The sequence below is a fragment of the Puma concolor genome, chromosome A3 (assembly GCF_028749965.1).
Source record: "Puma concolor isolate L17-30 chromosome A3, mPumCon1.1.hap2, whole genome shotgun sequence".
Taxonomy (NCBI): domain Eukaryota; kingdom Metazoa; phylum Chordata; class Mammalia; order Carnivora; family Felidae; genus Puma; species Puma concolor.
This window is the reverse complement of record NC_141669.1, coordinates 23,174,399-23,199,021: the sequence shown is the minus strand read 5'-3', so window position 1 is coordinate 23,199,021 and position 24,623 is coordinate 23,174,399. Positions and strand designations below refer to the sequence as shown.

At 50.3% G+C, this 24,623-nt stretch overlaps 1 protein-coding gene across 4 annotated transcripts in view; it reads right to left on the bottom strand.

Annotated features, from left to right (window-relative positions):
• The window catches only part of PLB1 (phospholipase B1), a 143,429-nt gene that overhangs the window by 78,493 nt on the left and 40,313 nt on the right, over nt 1–24,623 (bottom strand). For 2 of the 4 annotated variants that reach the window (XM_086700270.1, XM_086700269.1), the window contains exons 3-15: nt 22,191–22,252; nt 21,001–21,067; nt 19,826–19,884; nt 15,992–16,032; nt 15,377–15,420; nt 12,497–12,587; nt 12,098–12,149; nt 10,177–10,263; nt 7,224–7,286; nt 6,412–6,491; nt 6,051–6,126; nt 4,570–4,665; nt 3,435–3,491 (exon numbers count right to left, since the gene is read on the bottom strand). In XM_086700270.1, coding sequence (XP_086556396.1) covers nt 3,435–3,491; nt 4,570–4,665; nt 6,051–6,126; nt 6,412–6,491; nt 7,224–7,286; nt 10,177–10,263; nt 12,098–12,149; nt 12,497–12,587; nt 15,377–15,420; nt 15,992–16,032; nt 19,826–19,884; nt 21,001–21,067; nt 22,191–22,252 — 875 coding nt within the window. Of the gene's footprint in view, nt 1–3,434; nt 3,492–4,569; nt 4,666–6,050; nt 6,127–6,411; nt 6,492–7,223; nt 7,287–10,176; nt 10,264–12,097; nt 12,150–12,496; nt 12,588–15,376; nt 15,421–15,991; nt 16,033–19,825; nt 19,885–21,000; nt 21,068–22,190; nt 22,253–24,623 lie in introns of those variants that run through there. The other 2 variants (XM_086700271.1, XM_086700272.1) reach the window with 2 other exon arrangements.

Below are 24,623 nucleotides of genomic sequence, written 5' to 3'. Positions count from 1 at the left end.
TAAGAGCCTTTCCTCAAATGTCTCTTTATCAGTCTCCTACATCCTTCCCACTCCTCTAATGCCCTTTACACCTGCTTGGACCCTCTACCCTCCTCTGTGCTCAGGCAGCATGGAGAATGAGGCGGCCAGGCCAAACATCCCCTCCCACTGTCCCTCCGCCTGCCACCCTGTGCCCGTGTACAAGTTCACATGCACTCCAGGGACAGTGGGGGCTGGTCTCTGTGCTCTCGCTCCACACCTCAGTCCTGGAATCACCCACATCTCTTCTCCACAGCCTCCCTGCCACACTGGAATTAACTGGAATGTGGGAGGGATGACCTTAGACATTCTCTCCCAGGAGAATTCCCACTCAGCTGAGCAATTCCTGAGGGAATTTCAGGGCTTGGCATGCAGTGGGGGTCTGTGATTGCTGGAAGGATCCAGTTCCCCAAAGGTGGGTTTCTTCAGAACTAGTGTTGCATAAGAATCGTCAGAAATTACTGAGGAGGCGGTGATGGGGGCAGAAGGGACCAAGGGAATGAATTATGTCTTCACAAAATCCCCCAGCTTTGTGTCAGGAGCTCAGCGGCAGTCTGGGGGCATGTTATGCTAGGGCGGTTCCAGGAGTGTTTCAGAAGTGGGGCTGCTCTCTTGCAGGTATCTGCAACTTTCCCCTTGCTGGCCCTCACTCAGAGCTTACGTGTACCCTGGGGCCTGGCCAGGGAGAACAGATGCGGGGCTGGCCTGCACAGCCACCCCCACTGTGGTGTCTGGGGGCATCGTGGGGAAGAAAAGTGGTGGAACTTGGGCCCCTGTGGTCACAGCGATTATGTTGGACCCTCTCTGCTCCCCACATATGAGAGTGGCCCTCATTCCAGACCCTCTGTGTCTGTGAACGTGGCCTTGGATAGACCTATCTGGCTTTCATCTCTGTGGTCTCAAACCCAACACAGCAGAGACTCAAGGAGATAAAGGCAGAGACACGCCTGCCCTCCTTGTGTCCCTAGGAAGACACAAGAGTGAACCCAAGGGTGAACCACTCGTGCGTGCTGCTAAAGGCCTCTGAGGCTCACTGCGGGTCATCACACACCTCTGGCAAGGAGGGAAAAGAGAGGCCTAGAAAGACCACACGATTCACCTCATGCTACAACCAAAGACACAGGTGTAACCGGAACTCAGGGTTTCTGGCTTTTTACCCAGTACTTTTGCCCAGACCTGGTCGATTCCTCATTTCTTATGCACTAACCCATGCCTGCAGGAGCTGTCCACTCACTCTCGCAGCTCTGCTCACTCTGGGAGCCACGGATGGTCTGGCACGTCACCCATGAGGAAGCCAGGAGAGTGACACATCCAGGGAAGCCCCTCTTTCTCTGCTGGCCTGGCTGCCCGGACCTCGAGAACTCTCATTGGGAAATAACTGGGGGTTGGTTGGACAGGACTGAGTGGGGGTAACTGCCCACCCAGGAAAGCTGCCTCCTCCTCCTCGGAGCCCTTGTGACACCTACTATGTCATGGTCCTTTGGCCTTGAGTCTGTTCCCATCTGTGGGCCTGCTCGGCCTCATCCTTATCCTCACCCTCAAGTGGGTTGTAGGACACTGTGGTGCCGGGTGCCTGTGTCAATGTGCAGGATGACACTCAGGCTCAATAAAGGCAAAGATTGTCACTGTTGCCCCTGCCACCAATGACGACCAATAGCAAGGTGAAGGGGTAGAGAGGGAGAAGGAGAGGGAAGAGAGGGAGGAAGTGTGTGTAGGGGAGGGAGGGGAGGGAGGGGAGGGGGGGCAGGGAGGGGAGGGAGGGGAGAGGAGGGAGAGGAGGGAGAGGATCCTTTCCCTGGATCTGTTCTTTCTGGCATTCAGGGTACATTATTCCTTCTCAGGGCCTCCTTATCCTCCTCAGGTTTCCTCTCTTATCAGACCAGCCTCATACTGCCCCTTGCCAGTGCATTGGCTCTTCTCTTCTCCACGCCCTTTGCTCAGAAAAGTCCTTTTGCCTGGGAATGCCCACCCTGACCTCCTCCGACACACCTTACAAAGCCATTTGGAATCCTGTCCCCATGGGATCCTCCTGACCTCTCGCTCCTATCGTTGTTGGGTACACAGTCCAGCACATCACTGCTGGCTGAGGTCAAGTTCACTCTTGTTCTTCTGGGTTGCCTGACCTTTCCAGCTACACCCTAGGTTCTATGAGGGCAGAGGTCATCTGGTGTGTGTCCTGTATCCTCCTAGGACCCAGCCTAGGGTGGGGCATGTTGTAGGTGCCCTTGTGTTGCTTGGGGGAAAGCGGACATAGGAGGAGGAGGTTTGGCTGAGCTGGAATCAGTCCTTCTCCCCCAGAGAGAGGGTGGAGGGGGCTTAGCTCCTGCAGGAAGGGTCACATTCCTATTCTCTGCTCTTCACAGGAGATGGGCAGCAAAGTGGTTTCCTGGGGGAAATATCCTGCCCAAGGGTCAGGCCCACTAAAGGATCTTTATTCAAAGAAATCAGAAAAGAAATCATTGCCTTCTCCAAAGGGGAGTGTGAGTTCCTTGCCATGGGCCATCTGGGGACCTTGCCTACTCTCCTTGCTCCTGGCTAACGTGTACCTGTGTGTGGGCTAATGAATGCAGTGGCTCACGGTCTCAGCACAGCAAACCAACTGAGGAAAGGCAGAGAAGTTTCCTAACCAAGAACAGGGACAACCAAGTTCCCATCACTAGAATTCTAAAAATAGGGCAACTTCGATGGAGAAAAAAATGACAAAGTCAGGTCTCCGTCCAGTGCCCTGGAAACGTTCACAGTTTTGAGGTTCTATCCCACCCACTGACTGAGCCCAGCTGGCCCTGGGGGACTTTCGTAGTCTGGGGAAAGCCTGTCACAGGTATAGTAAGAAGGGCCAACGCGTGGTGAGTCCTCACTGAGGGCCAGTAGGGCCAGGAATAAGCCGTGCACAGGACACGTGTTGCGTCAGGGGTTATGAAAAGGGTTTTGCAGAACGGGAGCTGAGACCTTGTATTCACACGGCTCATGAAGGGTGGAATTAGGAACAGAAGCCAGGTCTTCTTCATTCACAGTCCACGCTCATCACAGCCACCACCCTGTGCCTTTGAGCCACACGATGGTGAGGGAAACCTGGGCTGGAACTACTATGTGAGCCCAATCCACAAGCAAAGTGGCCTGTGCAGACGCGGAGGAGATGCCCGTGCCTCTGCGAAGAACAGGACCGCGGTAGCCCAGCCCCGGATGGGAAGGTGAAACTCCCAGGAGGTCAGACCTGGGCTGTCAGCAGGTGCGCACAGGGCCCCTGGTGGCTCAGAGTCATCGTCCGGGGTCCTGCGGGCAACCCGGAGCCCCTCCGTCCGAGCAGGGGGCACAGTCGGTGTGGCGGTGGAGGTCCTGCCTCTCTTCCTGTGTGCAAAGCCCCAGCTGGCATGGCAGCCCCCCCCACCCCCACCCCGCGACCCCCAGCCACTCACCATGCTGCTCCAGAGATTCAAGGCGACTGTGCTGGGATCCTGGAGTGGTTGTTCCCCCTGAAACGGAACCAAGTAAGAACCTGCTTTTGCCCCTTAAGATGGGGTGGCCCGCCGCACACTTTGAGCCTCCCTGGCAGAGATGGCGTGGCCCGCCAGACTCTCTCTCAGCCCCAAGTGCCACCATTACTGGTGGGCACTTAAAGGACCCTGTCTAAGGTCAGGCTCAGAGGTGAGGGTTTGCAGGGGCAGGTTGAGGGTCTGGCCGCTCTTCCCTATCATCGGGTTGTGCTTATGGCGCTACACGGCAGAAGGAGCAGGTGACAGGGAAGTGAATCATGTGTGTTCTGAGTGGGGGTGGGGGATGGGAATGAATACTCCTCCTCCTCATTTCCAACCACTATATGGACAACCCTGAAGCCCTAGAGGGGGCACAGGGACTCCAACAGGCAGGATCCAGGAGCCTGGAGGGAGGGACCATCCCAGATGCTAAGGCCTCAGAGACCTTGCCGAGCGTGCATGAACCCACCATGGTGCTCATGGTCCGGGCAGCCCCGGGGGGGGGGGGGGGGGGGCAAGAGGCATTTGCCCAGTGACCTGGGGGAAGGGTGGGGGCAACTCCAAGTCCCCTCCCTTCCAGGGATGGGTGTAGGGTGTGCAGAGGGAGGAACGTGGTGTTCTGCCCTGAAAATTCTATCCCGAATGGTCACAAGAGCTCGGAGGAGCCGAGGGCTTCCCAGACACAGGTGCCGCTCTAGGCTCCATATGTGTATTTATTCAAGCAATCCTGACAATCACCCTAGAAGGAGAGGATATTAGTAATGGCCCTGAACCCGCAGATGAAGAGCCAAGGCACACAGGGTGCAAACAACTCACCCGAGGTCACACAGCTGGCCCATTCCAGAGTCAGGACCTGTCTGGCCGGTAGAGTCCATGCTCTACCTTTGGGCTGTTGTGCCTCTAAGAACCCGCCTCATGGGGCCACCCAACCCCGTGGCAAAACCGCCAAGAAAGTAGAAGAGAGTACCGCGGCATTTCTCCCCCGGCACATGCTGGGCTTGCGGAAGCCCGGCTTCTGTGGAGGGGAGAGGGGCGGGGGGAGGGCTGGTCCCACCTCCTCACAGCCCCCGTCACTCACCGAGGGTAGGGTCTGGTAGAAGAAAGGCTGGAAAACCACTGCGAAGGACTCCTCCTTGTTGTACTTGCTGGAGGCCAGGAGACGGTCCCAGCTCTCCTGAAGGAGGGAGCAGAGAAGTGTGCCACCTGAGTCCCGGCAAGGCCAGGCTGCCCCATCCTCCCACCAGGGAGTTCGGAGCAGGTCCCCGGGTCAGAATCGCCCCTCTGTGCGGTTCTGAATGACATGCTTTTTGGAAGCTCCCCCTGGTCTCACACTTTGGGGCCCTTTGATGAACTACATTAGGGTTTCGTTTTCCTCTGAAGCCTCAGCATCACGTAATACCAGAGATGAACCTGAAGTATATTCTCTGGGTGATCGTGAAGTGCACCCCAGCCCAGCATGAGCTGGGGCCCCCACGCTCTCCTCAAGGGCGGGGTTCCGTGGAGGGATGTGCTATTGACCACTCCAAAATTGTCGTTTCCAAAGTGAGAAGTGCCATATATAACTTCATATAGGGCTTCCTTCTTAAATAAAAACCATCATGTTAGAGGCGCCTGGGGGGCTCAGTCGGTGAAGCGTCCAACTCTTGGTTTCGGCTCAGGTCACGATCTCACGGTTTGGGAGTTTGAGCCCAACTTCGGGCTCTGGGCCGACAGTGAGGAGCCTGCTTGGGATTCTCTCTCTCCCCCCTCTCTCTCTCTCTCTCTCTCTCTGCCCCTCCCCACCCTCTCACAATAAGTAAACTTAAAAAAAAATTTTTTTTTCAAATCATCGTGTTAACACGCATCAGGAGGAACTTGTGCTTTGAGCTATTTGCTGGAAGGGACGATGGCACCCGCTGAGCCTTCCACGCTCCCTTGGGTCTCTTCTCTAAACCAGAATGCTCATCATTAGGAATCCTGACTTGCCCATGGGTTGTGGTCTGGGGAGCAAGCCCACCCTGGGCACCACCAGCTCACCGGCCAGGGACGTGTGGTACAAGTGGTGATGACAACCAAAAGCATTTCAGAATGAATCTGCAAAATTCTCCTTGATCTTTTTTTTTTCTAACTTTATTTATTTTGAGAGAGAGTGTGCGTGGGGGAGGGGCAGAGAGAGAGGGAGAGACAGAATCCCAAGCAGGCTCCGTGCTGTCAGCTCAGAGCCCGACACGGCTGAACTCATGAACGCATGAACCATGAGATCACGACCTGAGCTGAAACCAAGAGTCAGACACCTGACCGACTGAGCCACCCAGACACCCCTTGATCTTTTACTTTAGGTTCCACCACCGCCCCCGCCCCCCACCAGTAGTTAGTCCCCACTCTGCTCAAGAGAGTACCGAAGTATGGCCAGAAAGTGAAGGAAGGGTAGCTCTCTTTGGTCCCTGACTCTTAGTCCTGAATTTATGGAAGAAGTTCGACATGAACAAGTTTGCTCCCTCCTTGTTCCTACCACCCCCGTTCTCCTCCGGGATCACCTGTCCCTGTGGGCCAACAGCCAGTGTCTGAGGGTGGGCTCACCTGATAGGACCACTGTGTCACAGCCTCGGAAAGCTTCAAGGTCTCCCCTGAGTATCTGCAGGGCTCTTCTGCGAGGCTGCCAGTTAAAACAAGCCAGAGATGAGAGCGTGGTTGCGATGTTGGCTATTCATGCTGTCCATGGGGGAAGAAGGGAGCTGGTGGGGGGACCCTGGAAGTTGCTTAGGGAGTACGGAAGGAAAAGTTGGAAGTCTTACAGGTGGAGGAGGAGGAGGCACACGTCCGGGAGGACGAAGGGTAGGGTCGTTCTCATAGGACTGAGGGACACGAAGTGCCCCGTGCTGTGCCTGACACACGGCAGCCAATCAACAAAATGCTGGTTTCATTTCACTTCCCTTTTTACCTGAGCTGAGTCCCTTGGTGCCAGTGAGAAACTACCAGAGCCTCAGAGAGATCCACCAGGTTCACAAACGCTTTGGGGACCTAGGAGGATACGAGGGAGAAGGTGAGCATTTGCAAGGTCACCACCATTGCTGCCCTTGAACCCTTGGTTTGAGCCTGTTTGGTGTGTGGTTGAACACGGCAGGCCTCTCCTTGGTTAAGTACCTCCTCTGGGACGTGCTTGGTTGGGGTCTCTCCAAAGCTGCCGGCACTGCCACCGTGGAAAGGTGTCATTCACCATCCCCTGGGGGGGGCAGAACACCACCCCACCACAGTGTCAACAGGGGAGTAGGACCTTGGTGGCAGCGGGACTGTAATCCTGACAGAAAAGCCGCCTCCCCGGGGATCATAGGGTTGGGGTGAGAGCCACAGAGCTCCCCTGCTCATCATGGTCCGGCCGGAAAGGGAAGGCCCTTGGGCTGTCACTGCCTCAGACTCAGAGTCCTTAGGAAAGAGGAGGGCCACTGAGACCCCAGTGCTCTATCCCTTCTTCTTCCAGAAGTCTTGCTCAGAACTCTTCTTGGATTGTGAAGAGCTATATACCTGACCCAGGTTTTTCTGAAAAGGCAAGAAGACTGGCTTCTCCACTTTGCTTTTCCCCTGGGTCTTGGCCTCCCTTCTGAGGCCACTTTCCCTGTCTCAGTGGAGGCCACTGGAGAATAAGCCGGAACCTGCCCCATCAGCCCTTGGAAGAGCAACTTCCTGCCGGCTGCCCGAGGAGTCTTTGGGGAAGGGAAACTCAGGGCCCGTGGTCCCAGGGAGCTGTAGTCTCACCTCCTGGTGCAGGTAGTCCAGCACTCCAGCTAGCTTGAGCAGACCTCCCGCTGCGTGCCTGTGCTGGGAGAGGAGAAGCGTGCTAAGGGCAGGTGGGGATGGGCCCAGGGGGCCAAGGATGTGCAGGCTCCTGCTGGCCTGCCTCTTTCTCTCCCCACCCCCTATCGGAGTCCTTAAATCCAGGAATAATGGTGTTCCCCCTTTGGACCTGATTTTCTTCAGATACAACTTCAGCCTCTGGGAGGAAGTCTGGTCCCAGGTTTTTGCCCATTCTCTGACTTCCCCAACCCATCATCCACCAAGAAAAACCAGACTCTCTAAAATGGGAAGTTCCGTGTCAGGGAAGGGCAAACCAAGGTCAGGGCCCTTCCAAAGCTCTCAAGGAGGGAGGGGTAACCAGACTTATTCACAAAGACTGATGGAATCCCTTTTATTTTTTTAAGTTTATTTATTTATTTTAAGAGAGAGAAAGAATGAGTGAAAGAGGACCGAGAGACCATCCCAAGCAGGCCCTGTGCTGTCAGCAGAGAGCCTGATGCAAGGCTTGAACTCAAACTGTGAGACCATGACCTGAGCTGAAATCAAGAGTCAGATGCTTAACCCAGTGAGCCACCACAGTGCCCCTCCCCCCCCCCTTTTAAGTTTAAGAATCACTTTCATCTGAAGAAAATCAGGTCCAAAGGAGGAACACAATTACCGCTGGATTTAAGGACCCAGATGGGCCTCAAAACTTCTGCACGGCACACTTTTATCAGACCTCCCCCTGCCACATGGGCCCCCAGGGAGAAAGGGCTCAGGGAGAGAATCCGAGCCAACTCCTATTACTGAGTATTTAAAGACACCTCCTACCCCACCCAATTCTTTGTAATGAAAATATATAAACAAATGACAAGACCTCAAAAATCAACCCTGGTTTACCTTTCCAGGGTGAAAAAAATAACTAATGATAAATTTTGCGACAAGACAAACTCCTAAGCAGCCTGCAAACCAGCTGTCCCCTGAGGCGACGTGGCTCAGACAGGAAGACATGGAAGGCCAAGTCGCTGTTCTGTCTCCTGCAGGGACACAGGCAGGGACTCTGGAGACAGCTGCCAATCACTCGGGCTGGAACAGCGAGAAAGGGCAGCTCCTACCCCACATCCCTGCTTTGACGCAAAAGTGTCCTCTCAAGGCTGGTTCAGCCCGCTCTGTCACCGTAGGCAGCAATAAAGCCTTTTGTCCATTTCTTATAGTCTAAGGGAGTCTCTCCCTGAGCATGACAGTCAGCATCACACTTTCCTTTCCGAAGAGTCTCGGGTACTGCCTAGAAAGGTCCTTGCTGCCCATCTGGACCACGTTCAGGGCATCCCTCTTCCCTAGGGTACCCAGGGATCCCTGCATGGTTTGACCCCTATGTCAAACCCTGCTTTAGACACTCCTTAGTCAAGGTGGTGGCAAAACGGTATTTTAGCTTTGATTTTAATGTGTTAGTTTTGTTTTTAAGGCAAAAGCATTTGTGCTTTGTTTGTATAACTAAAAATAAAAGTAAATAAGGCATAATGGCTATGTGTATACAGAAATGCCTTGTGTAGGCAAGAATGCTTAAAGGCATAAATACATGAAAGAATACAATAATCCATAATGCTTGAATAGGAAATAAAGTGTATGGAAGGAATCATGAATGAGTGTGAGCATCAATGAATGCATTCAAACATTAAAAAAAAACACAAATGCTAGCATAAACAAACTCGTTATGAATACAATAGCACATACCTGCATGGAAGAAAAGAGGATGAATTTATGGATGAATAGATGATGGATGGATGGATGGATGGATGGATGGATATGCAGAGGAATTCAGCAATGTCTAAATGCTTGTTTGAGCACTTCACTGCATGAATGCATGAATTCATGAATAAATGTTGGTGTGTATAATGACCAAAAGGGGAAGCAGAGAATAAACAGGGCATGTAAGTTTCACTTGGCATTGGAGAAAACAGAGAGTAAAGTAGAAATATAAAGGTTCAAGATCCATATGCTACACACCCAGGAGATCTGTAGGAATATTGTTCCACAAAAGCTGGTCAGGGAAGGTGGGCCTCCCTCGGCATTCTCCAAGGGCTCGACATCAGTAATGGAAGGCGGGAGGGTGGATGGTGGGGCAAGAATAAGTGGGAGCATGGGGCATTCGGAGGAAGGCAAGAGCATATGTTGTGGGAGAGGAGCACAGGAAAGAGGACAGGACCTCAAGAAACTTCACTCGCCCATGCCTGTGCCGTGGCCTGGTGGGGGCCCTGGATGGGGCTGAATGCACAGTGGGCAGATAACTGGTCTGCCATAGGTGGCTTACGCGCCTTCAGGCTCCTGAGGAAGAGTCTGTGTGCCATTTACGTCACCATAACCTGGGCATCTAAGCCACCCCTTATACTTTCAACCGATCCTAACCAGGACTAACCTCCAGTAAAGACTTAAGTCATAGTCACCTACATAAATAAACGCAGGCACACGGTTCATGCCTGGTTTCCAGGAATGCCAAAGAGCCTGGAAGTTGCAGTCTTCCTACAGAAATACTAGCTTCCCCTTATAACTAGAGCCCATGGGCCAACAGGCGACAAGAACACACATATCCTGCTTTTCTTCCCAAATTCAGCACTAAATACAAGAAGAGCTACAAGAAGCAAATGATTTTTCACTAGGAAGTGGATTTTCCTTAGTTGCAGAATGATTATTAACTCAGCCTCTCTACACCTCACTTTCCTTTCCTTGATATGAAAGATGGTACATTAAAAACACTGTCCCTAGAGATGGCTCTTGAGCCCTTAGATATCTAACACCCATTTATTTATCTGTCTGTTGCCCAAGTTCTGAAATAGCTGCCATCAGGCTCCACCTGACAGGTGTAGACCAGGCAGGTTTAAGGTCATTCTGGCCGCCCCTACCCCTGCAACCCTCTGCCTCCCAGCCCGTGGTTTACCTGTTGGGCGAAGGGACAGAGGTGACCCTTGCTTGTGTTACTGAAGAACACATTGATGAGCTTCCAGTCATTTTGAAAGTCAAGTTGCTGGAAAAAAAAAAAAAAAAAAGAAAGAAAGAAAAGGACAAGAGCATAAAAGGAGAGAGTGGTAAGACATGGCGTTAAGAGAACTTTTTCCTTTTCAAATCTGTCAATTTCATTAGCCACACCAATAAAATCATATTTATGCATTTTTTTCCAACGAAGAAGTACATGGGAGGAATCTAAAGTTGTATAAATGCTCTAGAAGGCAATTTGGCAAAATGCATCAAGAACTATTTTTTAAGGGAATACCTCTTGATCTAATAATTCCACTTCCCAACATATATTTTAAGGAAACAAGGATACATGAAAGATTTAGCTGCAATGATGAAGACTTGTTTATAAGCATGAAAAACTGGCAACAACATAAATGTCTAAAATAGGGGATTGCTGTATAAATTGTGGAACGCTCATAAGATGTAGCTGTTAAGACAATGCCGGAAATGTAATTATCGTCATGGGAAATATTACATTGAGAAAAACAGGTTATAACAAGTAGCTACATCTAGTAACATCCCTGTTTAATAAAATATATACTTAGAAAAAATACAGAAGGGAATATACATCAAGTTGTTAACAGCAATTATCTCGGGGTATCAGGTTGAAGAATGGTTTTAATATTCTTTTTGTTTATCTGTGTTTTCTGATTTTTCTATAATGAACGTGTATTAGTTGCAGAACAAAAAAAATAAACTTTCATTTTGTTTTTTAAGAGGCAACGCGGTGCGCTTGAGAAACCTTAGACTGTCACCCAGGCTGCACTTTAGATTTTAGCTTAACTAGCTGTGTGAACTTGGGCAGGTCCCATGACTCCTTAGGAATTCAGTTTCTTCATCTGTAAAATTATGGGATTAGGTTCAGGATCTTCTAGCCATTCTCCAGAATGTTATGAGTATTCTAGAAATTCTGGAATTCTCCCAGTAGGGGAAACACTTAATAGCATAGCTCCTGCACTCGTCACTGTTCTCGTAGAACCTGAAATGACCTAGCTTTAATCCCCGAACTCTGTAATGAAGTCATGGCTGGCCCAGATAGCATCTTCCCTTGGTTCCAGCAGTCCAAGCTCAGTGCTGGTTACAGCCAGCTCGGTGGCAAGGCTTGCCTTGACCTGGTACTTGCCTGTAAGGAGGCCACAAAACATTTGGGGATGCTTATTACAAACTCCTATGAGTAAAGAGCATCTGAACTGCTAGGAGAATGGGTTTGTTGAGGATCAGAAGCTTGCCCCAGCACACGTGCCAGTCTCAGAGCCTGAGGCCACCGGGCACACTGCCCAAGACCCCAGCATGTAGGTTACATGACCTCCACCTAAGACCTAAAATGAATATGAAAATAACAGCAGTCATCACCTCAATGTCATTGGCAACTACAGGCTTTCATTGGAGCAATGCCTCCATGCCAGGCACCTCTGATGCCCCATTTAATCCTCCCTAAGCCTGTCCGGTAGCCTCTTTTATTACCCCCATCTCATAAATGTAGAAACTGAGGCTTAGCGAGGTCAAGGGCCTTACCCAATGTCACACAGCCAACAGGCTGAGAAGTCAGGATTCACAAAGTGTCTCCCTCTGGAAGCCAAGCTCTCAAGTACCTTCCTGGGTGGGAAGTCATTTTCATCTGCTGACTTTTAGCAGGACCACATTGCAGACGTAAGAAGAAGCCCTGTGTTTTAACGGACTCCAGAGAATTGCCACAGGAAGGGCATCTTTGGGGAACCCAGACCACACTGGTTGCTGTGTTCAGGGCACAGTGGCAGTGGGGTCACGCCTGCCCGGTGTGTTTGGTCTGACAGCCTCGGAGCAGACACGGGCAGCCCCGACCTCAGAGTCAGTTGGGACCTCACCTGGTTCTCCCTCATGCTCCGCACCAGTCCTTCCGCCTCTACCCGTAAGTCTCTGCAGAGAGGGAGCGAGCAGAGAGGAAAGTGAGTCCAACAGAGCTTTGTTGAGGGCTGGAGGCTTGCCCCTGGCCCCAGCGCAAGTGCCAGCCTCAGAGCCCGAGGCCACACTACACCACCCCTGGCTTTTGCAGGGCAGACACTGACCTGATTTTTAAAATTAGGCCCATCAGGCAGACTGAAATCCATGCGGGAGACACATTTTGACTCTGATTTAATACAAACCTTTATTTCTAAGCCTCTTTGACTTTGCCAGCACCCACCCCCGCCCCCCAACCCATCCAGATGCCCAGGACAGACAGGAAGGAGTACACAGTCCCAGGGGAAGCCAGAAACGGGACTTACTGAGCACCAGTGTGGGCCACCACTGTCTTCCCAGGGGCGCACAAAGGCCTCAGAACAGAAGGGTTGAAATATCTGATGATGTCTGAAAGGACTAAAGAGAGAGCTGCTTTGAGGCTGTGGCCCTGCCAGCTGGAGGGGACCTGTGAAGGCAGACCCCCCCCCCACCTCGTAGGGGGAGGTTCCAGGGTAACTCCACTCTTCCAAAGCACGCCCTTCACAACCTGCCCTCGGCTGCGAGGTCAGTCTCGGAGAGGGCCCCCAGAAGTGACTGGGGCTGAAAGCTAGCACCTATCCAGGGCTAGGCCAAGCCAGCGCTAAGTGCTTTACATGTGTGAAGGGGAAACTGAGGCGGAGAGGAACTAAGCAAGCTACCCAAGTTCTCACGGTAAACTGAGGTTGTTGGGATTTGAACCAGAGCTTTGAAACACCAAGCTTTCCACCGTCACGCACCGTCGACTTGTTAGGGGAAGTGTGCTAGGACAGGGACCCGGGTAGGCTGCCTCCCAGCCCCCCTTCCTCCTCCTGAGAGTGACAGCAGGGCGGGAAAGCTCCGGGGAACACATGTCCCAGAGCTGACAGCCAGAGGACCGCTAAAAATAGTGCTGTCAGGAGTAGTTAAGTTGTATCTTGATCCCAAGAGAGGAGAGGGCAGAGCCGGGAGAGTGTCATGGGAAGGAGATGCCTCCCCCCACCCCCAATCCCTCCTTCCCTTTTACCCCCATCCAGAAGGGCCTGGGGCTCTGTGGGAGCAGAATCCAGCCCATACTGTGCAGATAGCAGACAGCGGGCGGGAAGTCAGGAGACCGGTCTCTTGGCTTTGTCCGCCTGGACAGTCACCCAAGTCATGTGTGACTGGGTCTTCATCCTCAACCCAAACTAATGAGCTTCCTTTTCTAAGTCCTGACCAACTAGGAGAAGCCCCTTCCCACATGTGGTGAGAAAACAGGAAGCTCAGAGGCCAGCTGAAGACGACAGGGACAGTGTATGCACACGCGCGTGAGTGCATACACTCGCTCCCCTCAGGAGAGCCTGTGAGAGCAAACGACAAGACATGAAAAGCTGGTGCTAGGTCTTTGGGAGAGAATCGCTTTCCAAAGTAGAGGTGTTTGTATCGTATTGTTCTTTTGTGAACAGACGGGACCATGCTCTTTTCGCATAAATCTTCCCGTCATTTTGTTTTAGGGCTGCCTCTCTCTCAGTCTCCAGTGAGGTCACAACGAAAGGCGCAGGCTGTGGGGCTGGACCACCTGAATTCAAAGGGACTCTGCCACGTACTGATCGTGTAACTTTGGGAAAGTCCATTCACCTCCTCAAGACTTAGTTTTCCCATCTGCAAAACGGCCACGGTGGGCAAGGGCATGGCTAGATCTGAAGAGCTCGGAGGTTCTGGGATTGAAGGACAGGTGGGCCGAGCCAGATAAAGTTGGGCCAACCCTAACAGACCCCTGCACAGGCCTGGATGTTCCTGGAGCCCTTTCTTCCTCGGCAGTCTAGCTGCTGAGCTCCCGGTCCGGCTCTCGGCTCCGCCCCACTCTCCCATGCCTTAGGGCGGCTGCACCAACAGCTCCGGGTGAGGACATTCAGGTGCAAAATCTGCCCTCCCTGCCCCGCCTCCTGCTGCAGCTCTGCCTAGTGGGACTCCTGGTCACTCGGCTGGTGTACGAGGGGCCACCAGGACTTTTTACCATGTGGGTGAGGGGCCAAAAAATGGAGACGAGTTGAGAAATCAGGCACAGCAGCAGCTGTGTTTGCGCTGCAGAGCCTAAACTACATCCCACCTTCCCAGACACCCCAAATATCCCACCACGCTTCTCTTTTCCTACCATTTAAAGGAAAATGGGGCCAAACCGAGGCAGAGCTGCGACAGCCACTAAGTTGTTTGGGGCGTCTTCTTTTGGAACACTTTGACCTTCTGCAAGGGGACCCTGCCACCACTTTGGTCAGCAATATCCCCTCACCCGTCAGTCAAATCCTGGAGGGCTGGACATCCGGTCTCAGCCTTCCCTGCTGGAAGGGGAGGGCTGAAAGCAGGGGCATTATCCTGCTCATCCCTGTCCTTTGCAGAGATCCTAGTCATTCCCAGGCCCTGGGAGAAGTTCACTGGCTGGGCTGACAGGGCACTATCTACCTCACTCCCTGTGCTCATCGTGTGGAGGTGACATTGCAGCATCTTTACTCTAATTATGAAGTGAAAGGTGGTTTCCTCGTTCTTGGCTTGTGAGCACCAAGCACAGGTGACTAACATCCCGCTAGGCTAATGCAGCGGCATTAAGGGACTTGGGGGCTTCAGAAGGTCTTAATAAAGTTGTAAGGGACCTTTGACAGTAAATGAGAAAAGCCAGGTCACGAATTGCATATTCATAAGCACATTCATATGTGAAAAGGCCAGCATGTTACACACCGATCATCTCTGAGTACTGGGATTAGAGTTAATTTTTACTTTCTTCATTTCGTTTTCCTGAACCCAATTGACATCTTTATTTTACGAGTAAGGAAGTTATTACAAAATGAAATAGACTGAAAATTAGACCTGGGTCTTCTCCTTGGTGCGGGGAGAGGGGAGTGAAGAATGGTGGAGAGTTTCCCTCGAGGAAGTGCTACAAGTCCAGCCTTGGGGTCCTCGGGGAGAAGGAGCTTCAGGACTCCACCACCTTTGAGGTCTCCCCCGGGTCCCTTAACCTAATGCCTCATGCCTTCTTTTTGCTCAGAGACCCTCAGACACATTTCTCATGCCCCCCACCTTTTGGGTATGTGACTTTTCACACCCTGGCTCCATGATGAAATAGCCAATAGGATACACGCTCTTCACTAACCCAAATGCTGCTCTGTCGGGAGGGATGGGGACAATCTGGAACGTGTCCATAAAGACACAGGACTCACCTGTCACCACTTCCATGCATGCCTGCTGTGGCCTTCTGTCCGTCCTGCAAGTAAAAGCAAACATGCAAGCATCAGACTGCACCTGTCAACCCTTTCTCTCCACTAAAGTGGTCTAGTTCATAACAAGCCGTGGCTCAGCCTCGCTCTGGTTCTGGATTTATCCTTCCTGGCATCAGAGACACACCACAGATGGCTATGGAGCCACCAGAATAGGGTGAACAGCTTTGCTGGGTCCTCCTCTAGTCTGGCCCAAAGCTGGAAGGGGATGCAGCCCCGGTGTAGAAGGAGAAGGACCCCGGCCCAACCCTGCATGCTTCCCCCAAAGCAGAGCAAGGAGACAGGTGGTAGAAAGAACTCCATATTCGGCGCCTCCCCCCCCTTTCCTCCCTATTCACCCAGAGGACCCCAGGGGGATGTGTGGGCACAGGAGTGTCGGGCGAGGAGGCAGGAGGCTGGGTTCTCATCCCTGTTTTGCCACCTGCTCCTGAGGCCACTTGGAGCAAGCTGTCTCCTCCCGGGCCCTCAGGTTTCCCCAACAACCAAGCCAAGAGATGAGAGCAGATCCTATTGGAGGCTCCTCTCAGCTCTATGGCTCTGTGGTTCCAGAACAGTTACCATTTTTGCTTCTCCAGGTCAACGGTCCCAGAGTCTGGAGGCTGGAAAAGATAGGAGGTGTGAACAGCCCAGCCAGGGAAGGAGGCAAGAGCCTGTCCTTGTGAGACCCCGGCTGCCTCCTACCAATAAAAGGGAGCCCAGGGATCCAAAGAAAGGCCAACTCTGCTCATGAATGTCAGGCTTCCTATGCAACACGTTTGCTCATTTGTTCGTCAGAGCCCAGAGCAACCGAAGGTATGAATGTTTTCTTCGGAACAGGAAACAGCAACAGCAGAGCTTAGATTCAAACGCCTCTGTGTAGAATGTTAACCTCCACTTAGACACAGAAGGGGTTGTTTTACTGCATGACGTTTCTCATCTGAAATTCTGTTTATTGCCTGTCTCCCTTGACTCAAGTGTTAAGTGCATGAGGGCAAGAGTTTGTGTCTGTTTTGTTCTTGACTATATTCCTCGGATCCACAACAGTGCCTGACACATCAGAAGTATTCAATGAATATTTGCTTGGTAAGTGTTTTTTGAATGAATGACGCTTCTCATTTTCCTCTCGGTAAAATGCTGGACAACACAGGACACTCCCTGCTGAAGATGTTCCCTGACTTTGGACGGAGGCAAGACTGTGGGAAGCCACCTGGGCATTGTGTCCTTTACAGGCTTCTAGGGGAGTCTAGAATTGCATCCAGTACATAGAAAGTACTCAGTGTGTATTAGCTATCATCAGTAGTAGTATTTTCACAGGTTCTGACACAAATTTTCTCTCTCGACTTCCTAGAAGATAGTGTCTCCAGGTGTCATGGTGACAGGTGACAGTTGTACTCACACTACCTACACCCAGTCTTCTGTTGCTTCTCTTTAAAGAGCCTGACTATCCTTACCCACCCCGCTCAGCGGACAACCAGTCTGTAAAACTGGGTCACACTTCTGGAGCCTTCTTGGGAGGGCAGGCTGACCACAACCTTCATCTAAGTGGGACAAAGTGTTTTTACTCCCCAGGAAGAAGGAGTTTGAGAGGTAAAATTTCCAGGGAAATGTGGCAAGCTAAACAAAAATCAGGAATCATAAACCAGGATGCCAGGCCGTGAAGTCATGAGGGCAGCGGGCTGCTGGGCTGAGGCAAAGTGGGCAGCTTGTGCCCAAGCAAAGGGGACCTGAATGATAGCAGAGCCCCTGCCCAGAACAAGCTTGTTGGGGCTGGTGAGGGGAAGGAAAGAGAGAGAACAAGAGGAACAAGGTGGGGAGAGCGGGGGAAGAGCCCAGTTAGAAGTCACAGAAAGGGAAGGCTAGGACAAACCCAGCAAACTCCTATGTCTCCATCTTGCCTGCTGGCAGCCATTTTCTCTCCATATCACCTTGGCTGAAAGCACTATGGCACTGGAGATGCAAACCTAAATGAGACACAAGCCTGGTCTTCAAGGAAGTTGCTAGAATGACCTGTAACCTCCCCAGCACAGAAAATGCCTAGAACTCTTAGTTAAGCAAACAAAGCAAAACAAAAGAACAAGTCATAGATACTACGTGCAGTATAACCCTATTTAGGCTACACACACTCTCTCCTTATGTATTGGTGTGTGTGTGTGCACGCCTGTTTGTGTGTGTGTGTGTGTGTGTGTGTGTGTGCGCACACGTGCTTGTGCAGACTGAGCAGAAGAGGTGATCAAATGAGATCTTCAATTTTTTATTCTGTATACATGTATTTTGTTTGATTTGTTTTAACGTTTGTTTATTTTTGAGAGAGAAAGCAAGCGGGTGAGGGGCACAGAGAGAGGGGGACAGAGGATCCGAAGCGAGCTCCGCACTGACAGCACAGAGCCCAATGTGGGGCTCGGACTCATGAACTGTGAGGTCACAACCTGAGCCAAAGTTGGAAGCTTACCCACTGCCGCCCAGGTGCCCCTGATTTTTTCTTATACATTTCATATGTACCGCATGTTAGTTTGGAAAAATATTTTATGAGCATTTGTAAATCTGCTCATCTGCTCTTTAAAGTTCTTTGAGGAGGGGCGCCTGGGTGGCTCAGTCGGTTGAGCGTCCGACTTCAGCTCAGGTCACGATCTCGCGGTCTGTGGGTTCGAGCCCCGCGTCGGGCTCTGGGCTGATGTCTCGGAGCCTGGAGCCTGCTTCCGATTCTGTGTGTGTGTGTGTGTGTGTCTCTCTCTCTCTGCCCCTCCCCCGTTCATGCTCTGTCTCTGTCTCAAAAATAAATAAAAATGTTAAAAAAAAAAAAAAGTTCTTTGAGGAAAAGTTGGTCTGGCTGAATTAAACAAACACATACTACAGGCACAGATAAGTGAGCCTTAGTTACAGAAAGTTCCAGGAATTAAGGAAAAAAAAAGTACCAGTGTTATGAATTCTTTTCTTTCTAAATTCACTGCTTTCCGTGATTTTTCCCTGGCCCCATACTTTCTATAAACCAGGCTGAGTTCACAATCGCAGTCTCTGGGTAGACAGGAAGGCTGCCTCCTAGGAGCTGTGTTTCCAGGTTTTACCCTGAAGGCTGAGGTGCCGTCTGTATGATGATAAGATTCTGGAAGCAGGGAGTCCATCCCTGACTGGAGCTGTGTTCAGTGCCAGGCCAGATCACAGGAGGAGAAAGGGGGGGCCAAGAGTGACAGGCAGGAGCCCTGGGGTCTGCATAATTCATGAGCGCGAGAACTCCCAGAGCTGCAACCACAGAGGGGAAGTCATCACCCCTAGCCAGGTCTAACTTTAGAGACCTGACTTAGGGAGCTCCCTTCACTGAACTTCTCTACCTACACGGGAGAGTGCTCGAGTCCTCCAGCGAGGGTCACACACGTTCCGGGCACACAGGGACACATGGGCTCAGCAAACTCAACATGCTATCTGTGACGTGAAGCCTCTTTTCTCGATCACCTCCCCTTCCACACTCTCCCACTAGCAGACCCCCACCTTCACCCCCATCTACACACACTCAAGGTCACACCAGGCACAGATAGCCTTGCCTGCCAGGTTCCCCTGGGCTCCTGGTCTGTTTTCTAATGGGAAGTCTGGTTCTTTCTGGAGGGCCAGCACGGGGCATGGGGAGTGGGCCAGGGCTTGTGGCGAGGGGACAGGGGAGGGCCGCTGGGAAGGAGCTGTGGTAGGTGGAGGAGGGAGAAAGGCACTGGAGGGGATGGTGGGGGAGAGGAATGTCTTGGTTCCAGGGCCGCGATGCAGCAGGACTCTGGGGTAGAGCGGAGAATGCTGGCCTGGGCACCCCTTCCCAAGACCCGGCCAGGGTTGGGGTGGGGGGCGGGTCCTGCTGGAAGCCAGCACCGACCTGGGAAATCATACTGGCGTTTGGCTCTGTTCTCCAACCCCCTTCTCTCCAGACCCTCTTTCGCTGCTCATCTCTCTCTCCTTGTTCTTTCCGCCTCACTCATTGCTTTCTTTCCCCTTCATCTGACCATATAAAATATACCACCTAAAATCTATTAGCAAAGATGGGTAGATTTTTAAAAATTCACCAAGCATGTAAGGATGATTTTTCTTTAGCTCATAAATAGAAAGTTTCAGAGATGATCTTTAAATTTCTCTGTGATCTTTGACTTTATTTATCCATTGATTTAATTCTTTAATGAGAAACTCCCAAAGTTTCCTCATCCTGATGTAAAGGGAGTCATTCATCTGATTTAAACACACACACACACACACACACACACACACACACACACACACACACACACACACACACACAACCCTCTAGGGTTTAGAATGCTTCTGAGTCAGAGTATGTTCTTCTCTCCCGAAATGAAACACCTTGCCTGACTACCAGGCATGCATCTGAGGCTCACCAGTCCCAAACCCTGACTCCCACCTCCACATCCTTGAAATACTCACAGGTTCCACGTAGCCCAGGGCTGCCACAAATTTTATATCAGAAGGTCTCACAGAGTGGACTGCAAAGACAAGAACTCTTTTAAGAAGGTCTAGATCTGCATTCCCCCCAAGATGAGCCAATGATGCTAGATGGCAGGGGCAGGCCAAGGCAGTGAAAAGCCATGGCAGTGGAAAGCTGAAGACCAGGTGGTCACTGGGACCCATAGGAACCCAGCTGAAAAGAAGCTCATTCTTCTCTGGAAGCCACAGGTATCCCATGGAAGGTCACTCATGGCCCTCCTTTTCCCTCTTGCTGCCTCTTGCTTCCCTCTATCCCTTGGCTCTGCATTTCCCCATTAATAAGTAACCAGTAATGACTTGAAATGACCTGAAAATGACCTGGGTACAAAAGGGATAAATGTCAGCTTAAAGAGTGCCGGAGAACATCACTCTGTGAACACACGGAAACCTCAGATGCAAGCCATATGCAAATGGTCCACCAGGAAGCCTCCATGACCCACCTGGGCCACAAGCATTTTTAGAACTAAGTCTCCCTAGAAACCACGGACCTACTCCTGGTCATGTTACAGGGCCATTACAAGTAAACTTCCTGAAGAGATCATTTCCTGAGAGGTGCATCGATTTCTTTTTCTAGCTACACTCCTTATATAACAGAATAGTAAGGATAGCATGCTTAACTGGAAACTGATAAGATAGTGCAATGCAAACATAAGCAAAGCCATTAAACATGGTCTATAATGCAACCATTTGATAGAATAAAGCCAGAGAAGACAGCCAGCTCAAGAGCAACACTCATACCATCCAGGTATTAGACAAATCTAGCCTGTTATAGGAGAAAAATGTCTACAACAGCCACTGTAGCTTACATTATGAGATCCAGGAAGGCACATGAGTGACCAAGTTCTAACCCACAGCTCCTATGGCACCATCTGGGCCCCCTGAAGGTGAGCTCCCAGAGGTCACCCTTTCCCAGGCAAGCCACTGTGGGGCCATGTTGGTTCTATCTCTGGTGTCCTTCTATAGAAATGGCTGAAGGGAAAGGAGGTGTTAAGGACTGAGGCTGGGGAAGAGGCTTGGATGGCCAAAGGATACAAGAGGAGTAGGACTGGAGCCCCTGCTGGCTACCTCACAAAGAAGATGCCAGCCTTCCAAGCTCATGGCTCAGGGTCACATACCTGACTTCGGAGGCACACTGGATCCTGACTTCTTTGGGTTGCATGAGAATGCAAAGTTCTTCAGGGCCTGCAACAGAAACCAAACATCAGAAACATCAACTGGCCTCGTAGAGAAATATTGTAGGTCCTGAAATCTGGTGTACTTTGACCATGTACTTGTTCTCTCTAGGCTCAAAATTCAGAAGCAGTGATTATCCATAGTCATGTTCATCATAGTCCCCGTTCACCTAGTGAAAGGGGACATGTGTCTATTGACAATGCCCTTAGCAAGTGGCAGGTAAGGATGCCTCAAAACATATGTGTATTTTACCACAGTAAAAAAATAATTAAGAAGAGACCCAGTATATCTAGACTAAAAAGTTAAAAATAATCCATTCTATGCTATCATATTTTTTATATTATCTACTTTCCCTCTTTTAACTTGCTTCTCTGAATAAAAGCAGGTACAGGAGGCATTATGTTCATGTGCTGCTGGAAATGAATGGTAAACCAGAAACTGGGAAACTCGGGAGTCCCCGCCATATCAGTGTGTCCTAAGCCCAGAGGGGCTGCTGAGAGCAGAGAAGGGACTGGGTGACCAGCACTCGGGTTCACATGACCACTCAGGCTTCGTCAGATGCCCACACAGGTCCAGAGCAGTCTCTGCTGGCAATCACATAGAAGGCGTTGGGAAGGAAGATCATCTTTTCTCCCCAGAATCAAGAGTAGAAGAGGAAATATGCCAACAGGGGAAAACACACCATAAATAGGGTGCTTGACCACATCTCGCTGTCACAAGACACAAGTTAATTTCTCTGGAATTACTGATTTCGGTAAGAGATAAAGAATTTATTCTCAGCCCTTATCTTGTGGATGTTCTGGGAAGACCTCACCCAGATGCCTCCAGATAATTCACGGCATCTGCTCAAGGTTCACAGAGATAACAAGCCCATTTATAACTCTTTCTGGACGCTTCTGGGAACCACCAGCTCGGAATGCAGAGATGATGAGCCTCAAATTCCAGGAGATATGGTTGTGCCCTCTCTGCTGTACCAGGCAGCTTCACTGCTCCCGGGGGAAGCAGCTCATCCAGCCCATTTCATCCAGACCTCAGGGGGGCACCTGCCAACTTGCATTGAGATTTGGATATACCCACCAGAAAAGGAACCCACCCAGCCACCCCTCTTCTCCTACCAGGACAAAGCCCTCACCTCTGGTGATAGTTGCTTTTCCAGTGTGTTCTCGCCAGGAGAGGTAGTGGCCTGGGTGAGCCCTAAAAGAAAGCAAATACAGTTCAGATTATTTAGCTGCAGCTTTAGATTTACAGATTTCATGCCCTTCCTTCCAGCTCTATCTATGTGCCCAGCTCAGTAATGTCCCTTGTAGTAGAAAAGTCCAGGTTCATCCCTCCAGCTATCTCCTCCATTGTCAGGGACACCTGCTTTCATTAACACAGCCTATTAAGGCAGAGTCCCCAAGTTGAAAAGCAAGAGTGTTACCTGGCAGGGGTCAGTAATAACCCTGCATCACGCTGTTATCTAGCAATAAAGGTATAAAGATACCTTTATTGGCTCCTTAGCAAAGGGCAGAACTCTCAAGGTAATGTTGGACACCTAGCTGCTGTCGTTTGGGGATCCAGGACAAAGCAAGGGAGGCAAAGGACATTCTGGAATAGTCTGAAGGGTTAGGTGAGTTTCAGAGGTAACCGTGAGATTCCCGTGGGGATGTCTAGAAGGGTCTTGCTGAGTGTGAGGTGGAGGGGGAAGAAAAGGCAGGTAGAGAAACTGCAAACCTCAAAGACATTCTCTTCCTCCCAGCTGACTTTGGGGCAGTCTCACAAAATATTTACATTTTCTTTACCTTCTCAAAATATAATTTACATATGATAAAAGACTCATCCTAAGTGTGTAAGCCAAAGAGTTTTCCCATAAAACATTTAATTTTTGAAATACACAAGTAACACTATAGTACCTTTAACAGCCCTCCAAATAAAGGAACAAAAATTCGCCCACAGTGCCACTACCCCAATAACCAAACGTGAATTGTTCACTCTCTTGGGTCTATCATCAGGCTCCAGACGGGGCACTCTTTCCATTTAGTTATAATCAGTGTGGATTACATTATATCCTGCAAGCTCCCTTTAATATTGTATTGTGAGTATTCTTTATATTGCTATGTAATGTTGATGTTTACTTTAACAGCTTCATGATACGTTTATGATACTGATACCTAATCATAAATCCTGGTCCCTTGTGTCTTCTGACTTTTCTTGCCCGGTTCTCTGCCCCTGGTACACTGTTTCTGTAAGGATGTACCATGTGAGAAGCCCCAAATAGCATTAGACAACGCCAAAGTGGGGGGCCTGACCTGAGGGAGATGGCTCGATTTCTTTTCTACCTCTGCCGTCTTCTGCAGCTTTACCTTTTGACCCTGAAAAGTATTTATCTGGAGTTTCATAAGCAGCGAGAGTATACTTCCATTTCATGCCCACTGTGAGATCAGGCACTGATTTCCATATTGGAGCTCACGGCAGGAATGATTGCTGTAACTTGCCCCAGATCTCAGTGATAATCCTTACATTCCCAGAAGAAAGCTTTCTGGGCAGAAAGAGCCACATGACAGGGAGGAACAGGGGTGTGGACAGGGACAGAATGCTAGAAAAGGCTGGAGCAGATTTGTAAGTGGAGGGAAGGGTAGAGGAGGGTAGAGGCAGGCAGCTGGGCTATGGAGCTGCAAACGCCAGACTCCCCCGTGAGCAACAGGGAGCCATGACCGATCTTCAGAGACAGGAGTGTTGACGTGTGTTTTAAGATGATCATCACTCTGGGGGTGGTAGGGTTGGTGAATTAGCAGGGCAAGGAGGAGAGACTTATTTTTTTTAAGCTAGGATACAAATGTATATGGTAGCTAACACTTATATGCAGCTTCTATACGTCAGGCATCCTAAGACTTACATGAAATAATTCATTCATCCTCATGACAACTCTCTGAGATAAATGCTATTAGCCCTACCTTATAGATAAGGAACAGCATCAGAAAGGTTAAGTGACATTTTAAAGGTGACACAGTTAGCAAATGGTGACTGCAGGATTTGAAAATGGGCAGTCTGGTTCTGTGGGCTGTGCTCATAGCCAACAACCTAAGTGTAAGTCACAGCCTAAGATCTAGATCAGGCATCGGCAAACATTTTCTGCAAAGAGCCAGATAGTCAATATTTTGGGTTTTGCAGACCATACAGTCTCGGTCGCTATTCAGTTCTGCTATTGTAGTGTGAAAGACATCATAGACAACATGTAAACAGATCAACTTTCTGGAGACTGAAATTTGAATTTCATATCATTCTCATGTGTCATGAAATACCCTTCTATTTTTCCCAACCATTTAAACCTTTAAAAACCTTTGTGGATATCAATGAACGGATTTTAAGGTGTATATGAAAAGGCAAAATACCCAGAATGGTCAACAGAATATCAAAGGAGAAAAAAGTCAGAGGCCTGATACTAGCCAACCTCAAGACTTACTATAAAGCTACAATGTGGTATTGGCAGAAAAACAGACAAAGAGATCCGTGGGATGGAGTAGAGAGCCCAGAAACAGACCCATGGAAGTAAAGTCAACTGATCTTTGACAAAGAAGCAAAGGCA